Genomic DNA, 21,921 nt, shown 5'->3' with positions numbered 1-21,921 from the left:
CTCCTTGCCTACCTCATTGCCGCTCTGCTCCAACTTTCAGTGCTATGCGAATAACACTCGGCTCGTCTACAGGCTTCCCTCTGTCACTTCTTCTCCTTCTATTATCTCTGACTGTCTGTCTGCCATCCAGGAGTAGTGTGCCGCAAATGAGCTCTGCCTTAACACCAGTAAGAAAGAGATTCTCCTCATCGGCACACATGCACCCTCCTTTCCTGTCATTCTGGCCGGCCTCTCTTGGCACTCTTCCTGCTCCCACCTGTGAGGCTAAGAACCTCAGGGTCATCTTTGACTCCACACTCTGCTTTTCTCCGCACATCTCTGACATCTCTAAGAAGTCAAACTACCAACTGTACCTCCTCAGAGGTATTCTTCCTTTCCTCTCGTTCCCCTAGATGCTCACTGTCTCTATGGCTCTGGTTCTCTCTAGGCTGGACTACTGCAACAGCCTCTTTCTAAATCTGCCTGCTTCTACTCTCTGCAACTCATCCAAAACAGGTTGCGGGACTTGTCCTTGGCCTCAAGCACTGGGATCATATCGCTCCAGCCCTGAAATCTCTTTATTGGCTTCCTGTGGATACAAGGATTAAATTTAAGTCCCTTTGCATTGTCCACAAGGCTTTCTGGGTCCAAAATACCTCCAACTCTCCCTCCGTTCGAGCTCTTCACTCCTCTGCCTCCAACTCCCTCAGGGTCAGTCGATTCTCCAAGCAACAAGTTGGTGGTAAATCTCTTTCCTCGGCTGGGGCCTCCCTCTGGAATAGCCTTCCTTCCATTCTGAAACTTGAGGAGAACCATCTTCTGTTCCGGAAGCACCTTAAGACCTTCCTCTTGGCTTCTGCCTTCCTCTCCCCTGCTGATTGGTCTGCTTTGGCACCTTGCATCTGGTTACCCACTGAGTTTGGTCCAGGTCCCTGCCCACCCAGCCGCAAGCCTGCACTGCCTTCTGGAAAGCCCTGCACTTTGGTCTGTTTCTGTATCCCTACAGTCCCTCACCCACCCTTATAAGTGACCCCTTGTCTGCGCCTTAACCTTGCACTTGCCACCTTGCTGGCTGCACTACCAGGTGTTGTATTTGTATCCATTGCTCAGCACTTACCACTTCTCCCCTCTCCCTTGCACTTTTGCCTTCTCAATGGCACTGGGCCTAGTAATATCGTTGTTTTTGTACCCCTTCATTGTCTCGTTGCGCTCTGAAACACTTGTGTATGAGCGCGATACAAATACAATATCGTATCACGTCTTCTGGATACCCTTGAAAGTGAATGTTGTGGGTGCTCAGAGTCTGTCTGAGGGATTTAAGATGTAGTCTAAAGGAGAAGTGAGATAGAGAGGAGCCCATATTTAAATGGGGTGGGGTTTCATTGATGGAGAGCATGAGACAATGTGTGTCCTGCCAGTGAGGAAGGAGGTAAACCAGTCGAGCACAGTGCCTGAGAGTATTATCCTGTGGGATAGAATATTTAGGATGCTTTGGTTAATTGTGTCAAAGGTTGCATAAAGATTAAGGAGGGGCTAGATGGTTGATGTGCCCTTTTTTCGGTGACATTGTAGAGGTAATCCAGGATGTGGAGTGTTGCAATCCCAGTGCTGTGGCTGAGCGGATTCCTGTTTGGAAGGGTTTGAGGAGGTTTGTTCTGGTGATGTGCTGTCGTGTTGGCTTGTGGCAAAGCATTCCATGATTCTGGAGGGGTGTGGCAGGTTTGTGATGAGACAGTAATTCTCACTGAGCATGGGCCTGAGGGATGTTGCTGTAACAGGGACCCCTCCCAACCTGGGGCAAGGGGCCTACCATCGTGTTTTCCAGAGCCAGTCCTGCCACAAAGGTGGGGCAAGGGAGTTGGAAGAGCCCCAATCTCTGTTCCTTCTACCTGTGCCTGGCTACAACTGCCAAATACCACCTGTTATCACACCATTTTGCCATGCCCTGTTCTGGCCAGTATACCTTTTCCACTCTTCCAGGACTGCAGAGCCCAGAAGTCCTTGTGGAGGAGGAGGAAATGAGCAACCCAACAGCGAGAGAGCCAGCGGTGAACATCTGGGCTGTGGAATGGTACGTACTACATACCAGCAACCAGGATGCTCCAAAATACCCTACTAAGAACTTTAGGATTGATTGTTTTGGTCGTGACTGACATTGCAGAACTCCGGTGGACCCATGTTCAAGATTGGGTTGTGGCTTCATAGGCATTTTAAAGCCTTGTATCTGCATGGCGTGACCCCCGGTCTAGAACAAGATGGGGACTGGCCTAGGAGCCAGCGGGATGCCATGACCAATGAGAGGGAGAGGAAGAGCATGAAAGAGGGCACCGGTAACTGGGCAGTGTGAGTTGTTCGGGTTTGCAAGTGAGGTGAAGGCCGACCGAGAGACCAGACGGAGGAAGGACGGTGCAGCGGAGCGTGGAGGAAGATTATGAAGGGTGCGTGCCAGATGAGGTATTGGATGGTGAGAGTTGGTGGTACTTGTGTATATGGTGGGGAAGGTGAGGGAGTGAGACTTGGTAGAAGAGTAGGGGCGTACGTGGTTATGATGGAGCAAGGTGTCTGTGAGAGTAAAGGTAGTGTATGAGCACAAGGAGGAAGGGTGAAGTAGAGTGCAGGGGAGAGAGTAGTGGGAGTAGAGAGTAGTAGAAGAGAAGAGGAAAGTAGAGAGTAGAGTAGTAGAGGCGAATGTAATAAAGATCGACAGGAGTAGTTGATGTAAGAAAATTATAGGGACAGTGAAGGGGTGAAAGGAGTGGGGGGAGAAAGGGTGAAGAGTAGAATGAAGAGAAAAAAAGTAGGGAACATCAGGGTGAGGAATAAAAGCGCACAGGAGGTAAATGCCAAGTGAGACCCAAGGGGGGGGGAGAGATGAGAGAGAGAGAGAGATGAGAGAGAGAGAGCGAGAGAGAATATGAATATATATTCAAACCTTTAAAGGAAAAAGACTTCAACTGTCTTCGAGAATTGGAGGTGGACATTTGACATGTTTTGAGTGTGGATGGGATGATGCCATGTGAAGGACGGGTGTGCATGGTTAGTTTTGCCTGGGAGGGTGACGAAGGCACATTGGGTGCAGTGGTAAGTCAGGCGTAGGAGACGGACAAGAGGACATATTGGCTCTAAGCCCTACTGCTACGACGGATTTCCTACTCAAGAAAACAAACAGGTGCTTGTCAGGGCATTTCACAAATACATTCTATTCTCCATGATAACCTACGCTAATCTAACATCTGCCCTACCACTGTATAAAGAAAGAAAATCCATGCTTTAACTCGGGACAGGTTTATTTCCCCCCTCTTGTAACTTAGTGGTAGCTGGATTTCTAATCTCCCCCTTCCCCAACAAAGTGTTATTACTTTTTGTTTCCAGCTTTCAACTCCATTGAACAGTTTCAACACCAAATGTCTCTCAACTTGTCATTGGGGCCAAACAATGTCCCTGCGTCAGGCAGTCCATACAGTTCCATACTTCTCCCTTCTCCTGGGATCTATTCTGCTGACCTGTGTAGTTCGGTGTTAATTACCAAACCAAAGTTTGTTCTCAGTCCCTCCTGGGATGACCACGGTTTCCTCTTCAGACATATTTGCTTTATTCCCTCTTTCACCCCTTAGTTAGGTAGATGGTTTCTCAGCCCCTGTATGGGATGCACGCCTGTTCAGCCCTTCTGCAAATAGCGCATCACTCCCCTCCCCCCGAACCCTTGAGGGATTGAAGTTGTTAGCCCCTTATGACTTGCGGGTCTTCTCTGGCCAGTGCAGTCTGTTGCGTTTGGTAAGCCCCTCCTGGGGTGTTGTACCTTCAGTACAGTGTGGGCTCGTTTTTTGGCTGCTTATTGGGTGTTGCCTCGTACGTGTGCTACAGCAGTGCTGCTCCACAGTAGGTCAGTCTGGCACTTGTGTGTCTGTATCCCTGCCCCTTTTCTCCTGTACATGTGGTCTGCTCTTCCACAGTGCCTCTACCATGTCTTGACATTGGCGAATAGGATGCATCCTATGTTGAATGGTTCGGCTTCTGTCTGTTTGAGAAACGCTGGCTGATTCTCACCTTCTCCGTTGCACTGTATTTAGGTCCCCCCCCTGAACTGAGGAGTAGATTCCATTGGTCCTGAGTGTCAAAAAGAGTGGGTAACGGGTACAGGTCAGAAACCTAGCCATCCACCTTAAAGGGGCCCTGAACCTGATAACCCTGGTCAGTTCCCATATAGCCCATACAGGTTTGAGACTTTGTGATCGGGGAGGTGAAAGGGAATCCCTACTTTGACATTCCTTGTTACCATACGGTGGGGTCACCCCCCAGTGGTGACCCCACTGGCACAGTACATGCATTAGTTCAGGCAACTAATTGTTATTTATTGAATGGATACAGTTAGAAAAGAGGGGTCATTGGAAGGGGGCATACCATAGTGTGTGGACCTATTTACTCTGCATTTTGGTTATAAACATTCTTTTCAATTCTTCCTCTTTTTAGACACCTGCAACTTGGACAATCAAAGGGAAAAGAAAATATATAATTGTAGTACTCACCTGGGCCTCCAAGAGCAACATCACAAGGAAGAACAATACTGCTACAAGATCTAAGCCAAAACTTTTCCTCGTCTAGATTGTCTGGAAACAAAAGCAGCTCTACCAACCCGGATCCTCTTTAACCCTGACCTGCTCTTGCAGCCTGGAGCCTCTGCACGCCGGGCCAGCTCTTGCAGCCTGGAGCCTCTGCACGCCGGGCCATCTCTTGCAGCCTGGAGCCTCTGCACGCCGGGCCAGCTCTCGCAGCCTGGAGCCTCTGCACGCCGGGCCAGCTCTCGCAGCCTGGAGCCTCTGCACGCCGGGCCAGCTCTCGCAGCCTGGAGCCTCTGCAAGCCGGGCCAGCTCTCGGAGCCTGGAGCCTCTGCAATCCAGACCAGCTCTAGCAGCCTGGAAACTGAAAGAGCATAAAGACTCAGCTCTTGACAAGGAAAGGCAGGTAGAGAGTTGGAATTTACCAATGCAAGACACCATATTGAAAAATCCTGACCACAAAAATGATCAAACACAAGAAGCAATCGGCTTGTTAGCAAGTAAAGGCAATATTCTGGCGGCATCCAGTGGGAACACAGGTGCTTGGAGGATCCATAAATCTATGCCTGCTCTATCGGAAGTCCCCAACATGGCCCTCTTGGCCACATTACAGCGCCTTGAAGGAAAAATTGATCACTTGCAGAGTACCATGGAGGGCATGCCCGTTACGGTTACAGAGCTCATGAAGCAAATCTGGCTAACGAGAGCCGAGGACTACTTGAAGGATAATGTAGCATCAGTGGAGGTTCGGAGTCCAGTGACGAGCAGAGACAGTAATGTAAGCACGTTTCCAGGGGACTCGAGCTGGTGTCCTCAACCAGGGTTTCCTCCTGTAGCAGGAAAACATCAAGACCAGTGTGTACAACCAGGGATGACCACTGGCCAGGAACAACAAATTCTATGTGTACAAACAGTATTCACTGATGAGCACAGCCAACAACAGAGCCAGTGCACGCAACCAGTGTTTTCCGATGGAGATGACCAGCAACAAAAACAGTGCATAAAAGAAATGTTCCCTGATGAACAGAACCTCAATTTAAGCCTCAAGCTCGAACCACTTTGTCCTGAAGACCAGGAGCAAGAAGAGACACAAGTACGTTGGAGCATGTTTTCTGATGAATCGAGTCCAGAACTGAACTGCAAACTAGAACCATTGTGCCCTGATGAGCAGGGCCCTGGTCAGAACTGCAAGCTAGAACACGTCGTACCACTAGGTCATGATGTAGATAAAGACGACCAGCTAGAACCAGCGTCTCCCGATGACCCAGTTGCAGGTCAGGAGCACAATTCCACACCACTGTGTCCTACTGGGCATTTTCCACTTGATGCGTTGCCCTCCCTGGGATCAGATATTCTTCCTGTAGATGGAGCAGTCTTCACAGACTCACCGGTGACAAGAAATGCAGAATCCAGCGTTCTGAAAGCCGCCCCAGGTATGTATGTTTTATCAATTGTTATGCATTTGTAGTTTGGGATTTTATGTAGTGCAAATCTACCTGGGAAGCGGCAGAGCCCTGCACACATTGTAGAGGGTTAACGTATGAGGCAAGGGGGTTAACCATATGTGGGATGTGAAGATGGTCACCAGGAGCCTATGTGGCACCTATGTATTGAATGACGGTCCTTCCTGAACTGCAAGAGCATTGGCATCGTGCAGACTGCCACCAGAATGGTGTTCAGAAGGCAGGGGCAATGCACATCAACTGGGACCAACTCGGGCATCAAGAGTCCTCTTCATATTCAACACTAGGCAGCTTGTCCCATTTGATTCTTTTTTTTGTAATGTTTTAAAGGACAAATTACAATTGACACAATATCAACTCATTTATTAACACACCTTTTGTCTTGTTTACACAATCGGCTTTCTCCAAAGGGGAGATGGCCATCTGGTGCAAGTGGATCGAGGACATGTGACTTCTGCCACACCGCCCAGCCAATAACTGCTAGTCTATTTGTCCCTTCTCATTTTGCTGCTCTTTCCTTTCCCAACCCCTTTTTTCTCCCTGCGTTTTCTTTTTATTGATTTTCTATAGTGAATATACATCCAAATAAATCATAATAGAAGAATAAACAAGCAAAACAGAAGAAACATTGTTAAAACATATAAACTATCCCCAACTACCAACATTCCCGTCCCGTCCCTTCACGTGAACATAGGCTGAAAAACCCAACTAGGAGTCAGTCAATGTCCAACAGTTTCTAACTATGTGGGCATAGCAGTGCTCTATAATCACTCTTCAAATAAGACAATACGAGCCGCTTGTCTTGCGAAAAGCTGACAGAATTGTATTGTATATTATAAGTCGCCCATTCCAATGCAACCAATCCGCGTAATTTCTGTATTCATTTGTGTCTCGTGGGTACCAACATACAAAATTCCACCTCAGGGCAGTAGCTAAAATGGTGCAATAATCATATTGGCTTGTCCAGAGGTTGTGACCCCCATCTATTAGAAATGTCGCCAGGCCTATTACAATAGTTGCTTGTCTGTTCTTCCTTCCTCCATGCCTCCCTTCCCTTCCCTTTCCCTTACCTTCCGTCTTTCCCCTGCACTATTAGAAATGTCATCAGGCCTAGTACAATAGTCGCTTGTCTGTTCCTCCCCTTTCTCCCTCCCTCCCTTCCCTTACCTTCCGTCTTTCCCCGGCACTATTAGAAATGTCGTCAAGCCTTGTACAAGAGTGCCTCTCTTCCTCCCTCCCCTCCCTTGCATTTCCCTTACCTTATGTCTTCCACCTGCACTATTAGAAATCTTGTCAGGCCTAGTACAATAGTTGCTTGTCTGTTCCTCTCCTTCCTTCTTCCCCTCCCTTCCCTTTCCCTTACCTTCTGTCTTCCCCCTGCACTATTAGAAATGTTGGCAGGCCTAGTACAATAGTCGCTTGTCTGTTCCTCTCCTTCCACCCTCCCTTCCCTTTCTCTTACTTTCCGTCTTTCCCCAGCACTATTAGAAATGTCGTCAGGCATAGTACAATAGTCGCTTGTCTGTTCCTCCCCTTCCTCCCTTCCTCCCTTCCTCCCTTCCTCCCTTCCTCCCTTCCTCCCTCCCTTCCCTTTGCCTTACCTTCTGTCTTCCCCCTGCACTATTAGAAATGCCGTCAGGCCTAGTACAATAGTCGCTTGTCTGTTCCTCTCCTTCCTTCCTCCCTCCCTCCTGTCCCTCCCTCCCTTCCCTTTCCCTTACCTTCTGTCTCCCCCCTGCACCATTAGAAATGCAGTCAGACTTAGTACAATAGTCGCTTGTCCGTTCCTCTCCTTCCTTCCTCCCTCCCTTCCCTTGCCTTCTGTCTCCCCCCTGCACTATTAGAAATGCAGTCAGGCCTAGTACAATAGTCACTTGTCTGTTCCTCTCCTTCCTTCCTCCTTCCCTCCATTCCCTTTCCCTTACCTTCCGTCTGTCCCCTGCATTATTAGAAATCTCGTCAGGCATAGTACAATAGTTGCTTGTCTGTTCCTCTGCTTCCTCCCTCCCTTCCCCTTCCCTTCCCTTTTGTCTACCCCCTGCACTTTTAGAAATGTCAGGCCTAGTACAATAGTTGCTTGTCTGTTCCTCTCCTTCCTTCCTCCCTCCCCTCCCTTGCCTTTCCCTTTCCTGCCGTCTTTCCACTGCACTATTAGAAATGTCATGAAGCCTAGTACAATTGTCGCTTGTCTGTTCCATTCCTTCCTTTCTCCCCTCCACCTGTCTCCCCTCCCCTACCCTCTCCCTCCATTCCTTCAATCAGTGTCAAAGCTCCTGCACTATCTGAAATGTCGGCAGGCCTAGTATGATAGTTTATTTCCCATTCTTAAAAGTCTCGAGGTCTTGTAAGATTTTTTTGTATTTTTCCCTTGCTCCCTCCCATGCCTTGAAGCGCTTTGAAACACATTGTGTATAGGCGATATACAAATAAACTTATCAATCCAGAATCAATCCTCTCCTGAATACCCAGTAAGCAAGTAATGGGCAACTAGATATCGGATCCCGCAGGAATGAGTTGCATAGCCTCCTACATTCCCTTCCAAAAATCCCCTGGCTTAGGGCAACTCTACCAGATATGTAGCCAGTCCCCCCTCTCCACACCTTCTCCAACATCTGTCTGATACATGCGCGTAAATACTGTGTAATGTTGCTGGAGACTAATGCCATTGCATCATAGCCTTGTACTACATTTCCCTTACTTGGATTGCACATGCTAGTTTGGGAATATTCTTCCTAAGGTCTTCCCACCACACTCTTCTGTATAATTTGGGTCAAGTCCCTTTGCCACTTAATCATATATGACCAATCCACCATTGGTCGGGAATCTCCATAAATGTTTTAGAGTGCTGGAATCAAACCCCTTGATCCTGTATGAGAGAGCAGACATTTCTCAAAGGACGTAAATGGTCTGACGCGGCTTGTTTAATAGCAGGACTAAAAGCCCAATGACAGAGCTGATTACGTCTAAGTCGTTCTTTCTCATGTAAGTGAAAGACCCACTGACGATCATTAAAGGATCTAATCTCCCCTCCCTCATACGAGCCTCGTAGTCTATTACACCCGCTGCACTACAAGCCGAGAGTGCTCCTTTTTCCATATTGCAGGTGATTTGCGGATTCCCAAGTATCAGTGTAAAAGGCGAAGGGAATGGTGTTGTGTTATACTTTTAGAATGGGAGGGGGGGGATGCAATTCCATACTCGTTTTCTTGGTAATGACTTTTCCATCTAACCGTGATTGCAGCATGATCTAAGAGTGAAATCTTACCCATCTCTGTTTCCTGTATCCTCCCCAATAATGGAGCAGAAATCTAGACCTACTCTATCCTCGAATACGTCCCGTGGACATTGGAAAAGAACGTATAACGTTGCTCCTGCCCATGCATTTCGCTCCAAGCGTCCCATCAGCTCATTGCCTTTTTCAATGCACTTATCCCCAAAGTCCTAGCAGAGCTCTTATCGAGTGAGGGAGACCATAGTATATTATAATCCCCATCAGAATAATTGGTCCCTCCAGGTGAGTCAAACGATTGCGCACAAATCCATCCTGACCAGTGTTCGGTATGTATATTGTAGAAATAGTAATCGGGTTCCTACTCCTGGTCCCTTTATAATGCAATAAAAGGTCCCTCCTTATCTTTGATCACCTTTTGCACTTCTATCCCCACTCACTCTCATAGACCCAGCAAAACCCTGGCAGTTTTAGTCAGCACCGTTGCATTGTAGATGTTGGTGCGCAACTGCATAAGTCCTTCAAACATAAATGGGTCTCTTGAAAGGCAACCACCTCCGGCTTCGTGATTGCCAGCATAAAGGCCACCTTCTTTCTCTTGGCCGGGGAGTTGAGTCCCCTAATAATTTGGCTAAGAACCTCTAATTATACATGTCCAGTAAAAGTGCTTCTTGTGACCCTTCCCCACCCTGCCTGAGACAACGTCCTCCCATATCTTTGGGTCCCCAATAACATATAAAGTGATACAGCTAAAAGCCAGCTCTCCTTAGCCGGTATGATAGCTCAGTGGGTTGAACGCTTGCTGCTGGAATCTGTGTCTGATCTGCAGGTCGCAGGTTTGAATCCCGGTTGGGATGATTAATGTATGTAAATATGTTCTATGTACAGTGCTTAGCCGTAAGCGCTATATAAAAAACGACACAAATTCCTGCTGCGAAATTCACCCACTTGCTCCCAAACAACAACATAAAACAAAAACAGAATAGAAATCTAAAACTTCGGGGATCCGTTCATCAAACCCAAGTCAGCCTCTGAGCAACTGAACATACTAAATCTCAGGTAGACCGGCAACAATTCCTCAATATAGTAGGGCTTCCTAAAGCCCTAAGAGTGGATTCACTAGGTGTCCTTAACTCACCCGCATCCCCCAGCCCGTCAACTTCAACCCTTTGTTGATATCTGTCCTGATACATTCTGGTTTCACCATCACCGTCTTGTGGCCAAACTTGGATTTTACTTTTAAGGACTTCATTGATTCACGGTGCGTCACCCTTTCTCAACTCTCCTGCTGGACTTCCTTTGCATCTTGTACTCGTGGTGGCCCTGAATCGTGCTGTTCCCATCTTCATCTTGTATCCTGGCTTGCAACATTATGTGTTACTACTGACTTCTGCAATTGTATTTGCTCTCTCTTTTCTTCTTCACTCTTTTTATTTTATTGTAAATTTGGTTTTATTGGTTTCGCGAATACAGGTTATGCAGAAAAAGTATACAATAGTTACACAATTAAAAATCGTTCCATACTAAGCAAACCCCCAGAATCCCTTGTATTTTGCCCCAGTCTCTTGGCAACTTTCTGCAAGCATAATGATCGCACAACAACATAACTTTTTCCCCCCCTTCCAATTTCCCACCCCCTTCCCCACTGGTCAGAGCCTTTATCACAGATCACGCAGCATTCATCGTGTAATGATCAGAATCAGTGTTCGTTGTCAGGATCACATTATTCGTAAGAGTGTCCGTCAAAGAGTTCAATTTAAGCATCGTCTAGTTCGTTCGTTGGTCCACTGCCATCAAAGTGAGAGCTTTGTTACGAGGCAGGCCGTCTGGTAGGTATATGCTTTTATATTCCATCCACAAGGTTTCAGTCTGTGACAGTTTACCATGAAGCGATGCTGTTCTATGTTCCATTATACAAATGTTAGTGGATACATGGATCCATTCATTTTTCGTAGGGCTTGTGGGAGCCTTCCACCTCATAACCAACGTTGCCCTAGCAGCTAGAAGCAGTTGCGGGGCTATGTCTTTGATTTTGACCCAGTCGTCTTCATCTTTCTCGAGGCCAAAAAGTATGAGGTAGGGGGTAGATGTTCTGACAATGCCGTCAACCTCTTTGATCCAGCCTAGAACTTCCAACCAAAATACTTGTATCCGGGGACATCCCCACCACATGTGCCAGTAGTCTGCCCTTTGTCCGCATCCACGCCAGCATTCCGGGCTTGCAGTCTGAAACATTTTGGATAGTCTGACGGGGTCATATTGCCATCTGTATAATAATTTGATTGCATGAAGTTTGTACTGATTTGAAATGGATATCCGTGTGGCTGCTTGACCTATGGTGTCCCAAAGTTCGGGTGGGAACTGTTCTTTTTCCCATCTGCTTTTTAGTGCGTCCGTGTTCACCCCTTCTCCCTCTATCAATGCCCTGTACATATCTGATATTAGACCCTTCATTACAGTTCTAGAGTCCAGTATTTTCTCAAAGGGGGTGAGTTCTCTCATCAGTTTGGGTCTCCACATGGCTCTTGTCAAGACCCCTTTAATTTGTAGTTATTGAAATGTGGATAATGGGCCTATCCCTAGGGCCTCGGTCAGCTCGGGGAGTGAGATGAAGGCGTCTTTCCTTTGTATTTGGCCTACTCTCTCTAAACCGGCCTCGTACCAGCTTTGGAACCTTCCTACATCTGGAATGTGGTCGTTGATTCCTGGGGACCATAAGTGGCTCAAGGGGCTCGGCCAGGTGGTAATGTCTTGCATGTTCGTGCCATATGTCCAAATGTCCCAGATGGTCATCAGTATCGGGTGATTTCTTGTGTCCATTTCTTGGGTTTCTTGGGTTTCTTGGGTGCCCAGAGCCATTCAGATACTGTGGCTGGGGAAAAGTAATGGTTGTCCATGTTGACCCACTGGATGTTTGTCTAGTCGCGCAGGTGTGGGATCAATACTCTGAGTTGGGCGGCTTCATAGTATTTTTGGAGGTTGGGAAGACCCACCCCTCCGTTGTCTTTGGAAAGTATTAGAGTCTTATATGGGATCCTCGCTTTCTTCCCCTGCCATAGAAAGTGGAGCATGGCCTTTTTGATTTCAGTAAAGAAGCTTTTCGGAATCCTAATGGGTATTGTCTGGAAGGGGTATAAGAGGCGGGGAAGTGAAACCATCTTTATTGCGTTTAGCCGACCTAGCCAGGAGATTGTGAGTTTATCCCATCTGATCAAATCTAACTTAAATTGTTTCAGTAGAGGGGGAAAGTTTGCTTCAAATAGGTCCTCCAAATTTCTCGTTATTTGTATCCCCAGGTATTGTAGTTTTGAATGCTCAATATGTAGGCCGAGTGAAGTAAATTTGGTGGTATTGTCATCTTTCTGGCCCTGGAGAGGAAAGAGTGTCGACTTTGTTCTATTTACTTTAAACCCAGAGAGTTTACCGTATTCCTCTATAATGGATAGAGCTCTGGGGACAGAAGAGGAGGGGTTCGTGATATGAAGGAGGATGTCATCGGCATAGAGGGCAATTTTATATTCTGTTGTCCCCAGTCGGATACCCTCAAGCATGGGGTCCGCTCTCATAGTTATCGCCAGGGGCTCCAGGGAGAGGGCGAATAGAATCGCCGAAAGGGGGCACCCTTGTCGGGTCCCACGTTGGAGATTGAACCACCGTGAGTATTCACCGTTCACAAATGTAGATGCTTTGGGGTCCGTATACACCGCATGTATTGCTTGCCTGAATTTAGCGCCCAATCCCACCTTTCGTAGTACTGCCTTTAGGAACCCCCACTCCACCCTGTCGAAAGCTTTTTCTGCGTCGACGGAGAGTAAGATCGGGTCATTCTCCATAGACTGGGACGCATGGATTAGGTGGAGGGTTTTGTGGATCGTGTCTGCCCCCTGTCTTCCTAATATGAACCCAACTTGATCAGAGTGTATGAGTTGAGGGACAAGGGATTCGAGTCGTGCTGCCAAGACTCTGGTATATATCTTTGCATCAAGGTTAAGTAGTGAGATGGGGCGATATGAGGCGCAATTCGTGGGGTCCCTCCCAGCCTTGTGGATGACGGTAATCAGTGCCCTGGTGAAAGTATCCGGGGGCTTTCCTGTGTCCATTATTTTGTTGAAGAGGAGTGTTAGAAAGGGAGCTAGTGTGGATATGAAAGTTTTATAAAAGCCGGTGGTATAGTCGTCTTCGCCCAGGGACTTACCCAAAGTTAACCTCTTTATGGCAGCCTGGGCCTCCAGTTCCGTGATAGGAGATTCTAGGGATTCGGCATCTATGTCAGGAATGCAGGGTACATCTATTGAGGACAGGTAAGACTCGATCTCTGATGGCTCTGAGTCGACCTCGGAGGAGTATAGTGTTTCATAAAGGTTGGCGAAGCATTCCGGAATAGTGGCGTGGGCGTATGGTGTAGGGGAGGAATCGTCCTTAATCTCTACTACTCTACGTTCAGCCCTTTGCTCACGCAGCCTGGCAGCGAGAAGTGCATCAGCCTTATCGCCCTTTTCATAAAATTTCTGTTTTAACAGTCTCAGTTTGCGCACAACCTGTTCATACGCTAGGAGTTTCAGTTCGCTTCTTTTCTCTTTGGCCTTATTTATTTTCTGCAGGTCTAATTCTTCACCCAGTTTGGGTTTGCTTTCTAACTGACAGATTTCAGTTCGTAGCCTTTGTTCGATAAGGGCACGTTCTCTCTTTTTCGATGCACCCTCCCTTATCAGAATCCCTCTCTAGATGGCCTTCCCCACTTCCCACACCATTTGTCTGGACACTTCACCATTGTCGTTTATTTTAAAAAATTCGGAGACCTCTGTCTCCATTTCTGTTCTGAAGACGAGATCCCTCCAGAGGCTCTCATTACACCGCCATTTTCCATTTGTTTATTGGCAAATCAGCCCACTGGATGTCTGTGAGGACCATGTCATGGTCAGACCAGGTGATCGGCGTAATCTGTGCCTGTGATATTACCTCAGAGAGTTCCCTGGAGAGATATATATAATCGATACGGGTGAATGTATTGTGGGGAGCTGAATAGAAGGTTTAGCCCTGTTCTTCAGGATGGCGGACCCTCCATGCATCTATCATGTTATACAAGTCCATCATATGAGCCAGCTCAGACAGTTCGGGCCTGTCTTGTTGCACCGTATCAGGGTTCCCAGGCTTTCGATCTTTCGCCGGTTTCGCCCATTGGTTGAAATCCCCTCCCAGGATAATGTGCTCTGTGGCTTTGAGTAGTATCTTATGGATCGTTCTGGAAATAAATCTAGATTGGGCTGTGTTTGGAGAATACAGGGTAGCAATGGTGACACTCAGCTTGCCCAATTGACCGTTCACCAGCATTGCTCGTCCTTCTACATCCGACCATGTCTTGGTTAGTTTGAAGTCTATACCTTTTCTAATGAGGATTCCCACTCCTCCCCTCCTGAACGGGCTCGAAACCCAGAACTCGATCCCAACTCGTTTCCCCAAGATCTGCCGTTCCTCTCCTTTTATGTATTTTGTTTCCTGCAGTAGTAGGATGTCTAGACCACTTCTACGAAATTCCCTGGCCACAAGGGACCGTTTTGTCAGTGAATTGAGCCCTTTGACATTGAGTGTCCCGATTCTTAGGGAGGCAAGCTCCCGTATATTAACATTTTCCATGTGATCGACAACGTTCGTCCATCTCAGATTGTGAGTTGCATTGATTGTTCTGAAGTACGTTTAATATTTCTCTGACCCATTTCCCTCCTTTCGATCCCTCCCGACCCTCCCCGCTCCCCCCCTCTCCTTTGTTGAAGGCGTTCGAGTGAACTCAGTTGACAGCACCGAGTCGGCATCGAACCACCTGTAGGGGCCGTTACTTCACGCCCCGCATTCACATACTACTCCTCTTAACTGAGTTGAGCCCCTTCTTGGTTTCCCCCTAATTTTCTCCGTTCTCATCTTGGAACTATATACACGGTAACGTCTCATCGTAGCATTGACAGGTGAAATATGTGTGTTCATCTAACCAGAGTCGATCAGTTTCAATTGTCTCCATCCGGAGAGAGGTTACCTCTTCGGAACTTTCGAGATCCTTTTACTTTCTTCCTCCTGGCTCCTTGAATCTGCCATTCGCGTTCTCCTTTTTTCACCTCCCCCTGGGTATCCCCGTCTGGTCGGGGTCCGAGAAGGTCTGAGATGCATTTCTTTATTTTATTTTTTCGGATCGCAATCTAAATTTGGTTCCCTCGTATTCAAATGTGAGAGAGAAAGGGTAACCCCATCTATATCGGACGTTCTTCTCCTTGAGTTTCCTCGTGAGGGGGCCGCACATTTTCCTGAGGGCCAATGTTAAGGAGGAGAGGTCTTGATATATCGAGATCCGGGCCCCTCCCAGCGTGATCTCATCGCTTTCCCTTGCTTTTTCGAGGATTCGGGCCTTGTCTCTGAATCGGTGGAACCGGGCGAGGACTGATCGTGGACCCCCCGGAGGGCCACCGGCTCTATGGATCCTTACCGTCATTAGTGCATCCACCGCGTCATCAGCTACAAGAAGTTTTATTATATTGTGGAGGGTTTCCCTCAGGTCCGCCTCCGTCTCGCCCTCTCTTTCCGTGATTCCGAAGATGCGTAGATTATTACGGCGCTCTCTGTTTTCCAAATCGAGTTTGAGTTTAAACTCTTCTTCCTTGTGCTCCAGTTCAGATAGTCTCTGATCGAGTTGGACCTCGAGGGTGTCAATGGAGGCCTGATTGTTCTCTAACCCTTCGAGCCTGTCTTCCATATTGTCCAGCCTTTGGGTGATTTTATCTATCTTACCCCCTATGTTGGCGCCCAGATTTTTAATTTCTCCTAGCAAGGCAGCAATGTCACTTTTCGTTGCTGCGGCCAAGTCATTCGCCGTGGTAACGTTGTTTGCCATCGTAGACCCAGTTGGTATCCGTGGAGTGGAGGTGTAGGCAAAGGAGGCCAACTTGTGCCTAATGTCCATGTAATCTTCCGGCAGCGTGATCAACTTGCCAGTTGTTCTGGTCAGGTTTGTGGGTTCCTTGTCCCGACAGGCTAGGCAGAGGAGGCACACGCCCCTGTGTTGGGGGCCTTCCCCTCCGCGCTAGTCCGTTGTGAGGATTCGCAGACTTGTACCTCCTCAGTGGCGGCAAAACGACTTCAGCGCCGAGCTAGAGTGTCAGGGATATGGTGTCGAGGGCAGTGATAACCATAGTCCATGTGGTAGGAGGAGGCACTCGCACTGTTTCCAGGGGCCTCACCCTCCGTTCGTTGTGGTTCCTATTTCAACAAGTGGGGTGTCCTTCCAGAGGCACCACCGAGCTCAGAGCGTCCTTTGTTCTCGGGGGGCGCGGTGCCGTTCAGTTAGCGGTTTGCCAACTGTGTAGCGTAGGCGTTCTGGGTCTCTCCTCCTGGTTTGCCTCCGGTGTTGCGGGGGCCCCCCTTTCTCAAAATGCGTGTATGCCGTCGGGGTGTCTCATGCGGGGCACTTCGTGCCAGGCTATAGTGGGAGGCCTTTAGTGTTCATAGTTTTAGGGCACTATCTAGTTTTCCAGGCTTCCTTAGTCACCGCTGCCGTGTGGATAATCTGTACGCGTGGGCCATTGGAACGTGCCTGGGGGTTCTCTGGGGCCTCGTGGATGCCGCTCTCGTGGGTCCGTGAGGGGTAGTGTAGAGGGGGCACAAGGTTTGGACATGCGGATCCTTTGGAAGCTTATCGAGAAAGTAGTTGCAACCCAACAGCGTCAAATTGATCCTCATCGATTCCCTGCCAAACAACTCCTGCACCAATGACTGCACCGCACATGCCTGGAATGGTTCTCCCCGGCAGCTATTAAACTCAACCAAATCCTTGTGTTTCATTGTTGACAGACTGCTTCCAAAAGCACATAACCAAAAATCGCAAGTACCAAGTACCTCGTTATCTCGCACATCGACTGGGGCAACATCCTTCTTACTGTCTTCCCAGTCATGCACCAACCCCGCTCCCTCTCCAACCCCGAAGGCGGCCCACCGCGCCACAGCCCACCTCGCCACAGCCCACCTCATTACAGGAGCCTGCAAATTCAACTGATCACTCCTGTACTCTGTAAGCTTCGCTGGCTCCCACTCCCATTCCGGTGCATATTCAAAAGTGCATGTTTCACCTGCAAACCAGCCTCAACATATGTGATGGATAAACTCCAACCTCTGGCAGCTTTCGCACCTTCGTAGCAACACCATCAACTGTTAAGCTAGCCAGATAGAAGATTACTTGAAAACATTCCTCCTTCTGCTGTGCCCCAACCTTCTGGAACGTGGTTGCCCCCACAACACTTTAATTCTGCAAAACACTAAAACCGGTTCTCTTTCAACAATACCTGTCGGATTAATAAAAATCCTGCCTTACCCCCACAAAAAGTACAAGCACAATGCTGACATCCTTCCATTGTAAAGTGCTCTGCTTCTCTCGAGCTAGCTATGTGCTATGAACAATGAAACAAAAGTTAATAAATACATTCTGTTTTTTCTTGTACGTCAACCTCTTCTGATTTTCTGCTGGGAGACATCCTTTTGAAGGCCACAGACTGTGTGAGTCTGTTCAGAGAGTGTGTTTGAGAATTGAGTAAGAATGGAGGGGATCGGAAATCCTCTTCTGTAGAAGAAGCTGTTTTACATTAAGAAATGCATTGTAATGTTTTCTCTACTTCATGTTTACACATTGTCCACTGTCGTAGATGGCTCAAGAAACAATCCATCACCCAAGAACAGTTCAAGGTCCCCATGGCTGTACCTCTCTCTTTTCTGAAAGTTCCTCCTTCCTAGCCCTGGTGTCCTTCGCCCCCGTTAGTAAATAGTGAATGTTTCACCTTCCATACACATATATGCTAGTTAAGCTATATTGCCAGCCGACAGGGCCTTAGCCTTACCTCCCTAAACTCATTCTGGGACTTCCTAGCTTTCCCTGATCTACCACAATGTTAGTGTTCTGAAGGGGTATCGGATTGTGCCTGGCAGACACCCGCTTGATGCAGTCTTTTCCTACCACCCTCACTATTTCCTCAACCTCTTCCTTACCTCTCTCTGCACTCCCCTGTGAACGTCCACCCGCCTTCTGTCTTTTCCCCTCTTCTTCTCTGTCCAGGCCCTTCCTCCTCTCTTTGATGTTACTACTTTAGCACTACTACGTTCTCCTCCCCCTTCTACTCTGACACACAACAACACGTGAGCCAATGGCTCTACTCTCAAGAGCAGCGAGAATGTGACTCAATCGTGATCCAAACAGCAACGTATCGTATCCCAAAATAAAATGAATGTCCAATCAAGGGTCTCTGCAAATATATAATTTAACAACAACGGCACAAACACTGAATTGTAAAACTTTACAAAACGCACACCTATGGAAAGAATGGAGTATGTGCAAGAAAAGAGAGAGAGAATGCAGCTCTGTGGGAGAAAATACAGGGGTTGAAACCCAATTTCAATGTTCTTTTCAAAGGATATGTCTGGAGGAGAAAGGTGCATAAGTGACCTAACAGTCTCTAGGTTCCAAAATGGACCAAAGGGGCAGTTATGGGTCAATAGTACCTTCTTGGCAGTTCGAGAATGGCGAACCAGGCTGTTTGGCGAGGTTCGAGTGCGGTTGTCGCGTTGTTCTAGATGGGCAGCAATGTCGAGCAGGGATCGTACAGGAGCTCATTATGCTCATAGGTATTGCTTGAAGGGCGGCTCGTGTGGCCTCATGAGGGTCAGTTGGGTGGTCGGTTTCACTGTGAATATGCTGGTTACTGGGTGTGTGGTTATAAGAAATCGGCCAATGAAGTACTTGAAGGGCTGCGGATCGTGAGGGCTACCATGGTCGGTTGGATGGTCAATTCAACAGCAAACATTCTGGTGACTGGATGCACAGTTTTGTACGAGCAGTTTGATGCAGCGTCTGATGATTGGGGCTTGATGATCCACCGGTATCGGTTTGACTGCCGATGAAGACCAGCAGTGAAGATGCTGGTGGAACGAGCAAGGGTATGAAGGGGGCAGATGCAAGAAAGAGCTTGTAGTTCGGACAAGTCAGCAATGCGCTTGTGTCGTGCAGAGCGGCCGCAAACAGGTTTGAATGTGCAGTTCGTGTTCGAAGGAAGCTCCAGAGGTTACTGTTTCTTTGAAAAGTGGCAAACCCAGTTTGATGGCAGTTTGACTGGTATGATGAGATGAAAACGGGGATCCTGGCTTTCTTGGTTCTCAGGATGCTGAGAGTCCATCTATGTGGTCTCCTGGACAAGTGTAGTCTGTGTTCTTGCGCTCCAATCATAGGGAACAGAGCACAACTCTAGCTTGGACACAGTCTTCAACTCACTAGTGGAGGGCTTTGGAAAGTCAGCTTTCCCAACAGAAGTCCAATGATAATTCTTCTTCGGTGTTTGTTCCAATGTGAATAAGGAGTAGGAGACCCCTCCTTTTAAAGGTAAAAGGCTAGATATTATTGGACAAAAGCAAGCCTGCTTTCTTAAGGGTCAAATCCCTGGCCTTGAAACAAGTGGACTTGCCTTCTGGCCTCCTACCCAAAGTGCTTTGCACTACTGGAAGCGGAGGGGACAGGAAGGCTAGACAGACAGAGAAAAACAAGATGGCTGAACCTTCCTCCAGCTGCAAGGATCACCTTCTATCTACTCTAATGCCACCCCTTACCTACTCAATAGAATCAAATGCCCTTCTGGTATGCAACACTCTGGTGTTAGCCCACTCTTTTTGTGAATGGGTGTGCCCTTTGATTCCTGTTCCCAGGACAGCTTTTTTTGGAGTGGCTATCTTTCTGGGGTAGGGTGTTACCTGCCCTCACAAAGGGTCAACGAGAGGTATTCAACAAGGCTACAGTCTTGCTAGTAGCAGAAGGAAAGCCCAGTTGGAGGGAATGACACAGCTGAGCTAGGCCCACAGGGATGACACATATGTGATATCAAAGCGACGTGGCTTGGATAATTAAGAGGAGCTGGCTCTGGTATGGCTTATAATTATAATTTAACTTACTAACAGGACAGCATACTCATAGTTTTGGGAACAGGGGCCCCTATCTTAAATGCAGCACCTGCGCTGCAGAGACTTGGCTGCCACTGCACCTGTCAAATGGGCATCTTACCAGTGCACTACATGTGAGAAAAGCTTCACTCTGGTTGCCAGTCTCTACCAACAGCCAATAGTTTATACTGGTGTGTAGCCTTACTGGTGCTCTGCGTGTGAAAAAGCTTCACTCAGAAATCCACTCTAGACTGGCAACACAGGATCCATACTTATGAATGTCTAAAATGGGGGTGGGGGAGTTGGAGGGTGGTGACAGAACCCAGACATCCATCCATCCACCGACCCACCCACCCGCTCCTTGCATGGGAGATGAGAGACACAATAGTGGTGGAACCAGGAAATGTAAAAGCCTGCGGGGCTACAGAGCGGGAAAATGCTCACGCAACCGGACCGATGGCGAGATATCTTCTTGGGAGGAGGGGCAGAGGGAGAAGTGCATACACTTGGCGTGTTGGGCAGAAATATAGAGAAGCCACAGAATGCCCAGCTTTCCTGCCGAGGTCTGGACCAGAGACCGGTCCTGGAGGATCAGCAGAGGTACAGAGCGCTTGAGCAGCAACTGTGCTAAGCCGAGACCAACCGATGCCGAAATGCTGCAGAGCTACAGTGGGACTGGGGAAGCTGCTTCAACACACGCGAAGGAGGCAGGGAAGCCACGTTGGACTGCGAGAATGCCTACCTGGAAGTGCACCACGTGAAGAGCAGAAGTATGCGGTTGCTCCTGGGAGCCAGGTAGAGATTCCAGGGCAGGGTTGAAGAAACCAGAGCTCTGAGGGGCTACAAAAGATCTGATACCAAGAGGGGAAACCCAAAACCCCATAGTGGGGTAGAAGAAAGCAGAACCCAAAGTGGACAAAGATATCCAACCCCAAGAGGGGATGTTAATGTTATTGTGACTTGCAACCCGCACCACAGCCATGCTTTGGTCTCCAGGCACTCTGGCAGATCTGAAAAGGAAGGGGGGCTGGGAGAGCTTAGTGGGATTGAGGGGGTAAAAGCGCAAGGGAGATTTGATGTGCTGCTGGTAGCTTCAATTGGGAAAAAATGGGCACCGTGTGCTGTTTGTTTTTAGTTGGTGGTTGTTTCATGGTCTGTGGTGTATGCGTGTGTGTGAAGATTTGTGTGGGACTGTCTTAGTTTCTTGTTCAGTATTGCATGGTGTATGCAGTTCATGTTGGTTTATGCTTCAGTGCGGTAGAGGTATGGTGTGTTTGTTCTGTGTTTTAGGGACAGTAAGCAGGATATTGGAGCGTTAGTGGGCTGTGTACAGGTGCATCATGTTGTTCCTTACATTGACTGCTCGCAACATTCTTCGAAGTGCATCACACTGCCCTTCGTCAAGACCCCTTCTAAGTGCTACACCTTGTCTAGCCCCCAAATTCATCCTAGTGTAACAAATTATCTGCCCTCAGAATTGTCTAAATGCAGCACATTGCCCACCCACAAGTTTCAATATGATGCCCGCGCCAGAGCATGAAGAGGTCCAGTACAGTAGGTGCCTAAAGAGTGCACAGAGGCAATCAACACACTGTTAGAAACAGGTGGAAATGATGTAGGAGTGGCAGGGTTTTCCAGAGCACAGTAATGGCTGTGTCCACCGTCTGTGCCACCTTACCTGAGTTGTAGCTGTAGGCTGTTCCGTCGGGTGTCCATGGGCGAACAGAGCAAACGGGGGGGT

The 21,921-nt window shown here is 48.1% G+C and overlaps 1 protein-coding gene across 1 annotated transcript in view; it reads left to right on the top strand.

Moving 5' to 3' along the window:
* The window catches only part of LOC138565696 (zinc finger protein 271-like), a 135,459-nt gene that overhangs the window by 32,923 nt on the left and 80,615 nt on the right, over window positions 1-21,921 (top strand). The window contains exon 2 of the mRNA XM_069642998.1: window positions 4,450-5,968. Coding sequence (XP_069499099.1) covers window positions 4,963-5,968 — 1,006 coding nt within the window. The 5' untranslated portion in view covers window positions 4,450-4,962. The remainder of the gene's footprint in view (window positions 1-4,449; window positions 5,969-21,921) is intronic.

This window comes from Ambystoma mexicanum, chromosome 1p, assembly GCF_040938575.1.
Source record: "Ambystoma mexicanum isolate Mex_15411 chromosome 1p, UKY_AmexF1_1, whole genome shotgun sequence".
Lineage (NCBI taxonomy): Eukaryota > Metazoa > Chordata > Amphibia > Caudata > Ambystomatidae > Ambystoma > Ambystoma mexicanum.
Note: the sequence above shows the minus strand (reverse complement) of the source record. Positions and strands in the feature narration are given on the sequence as shown.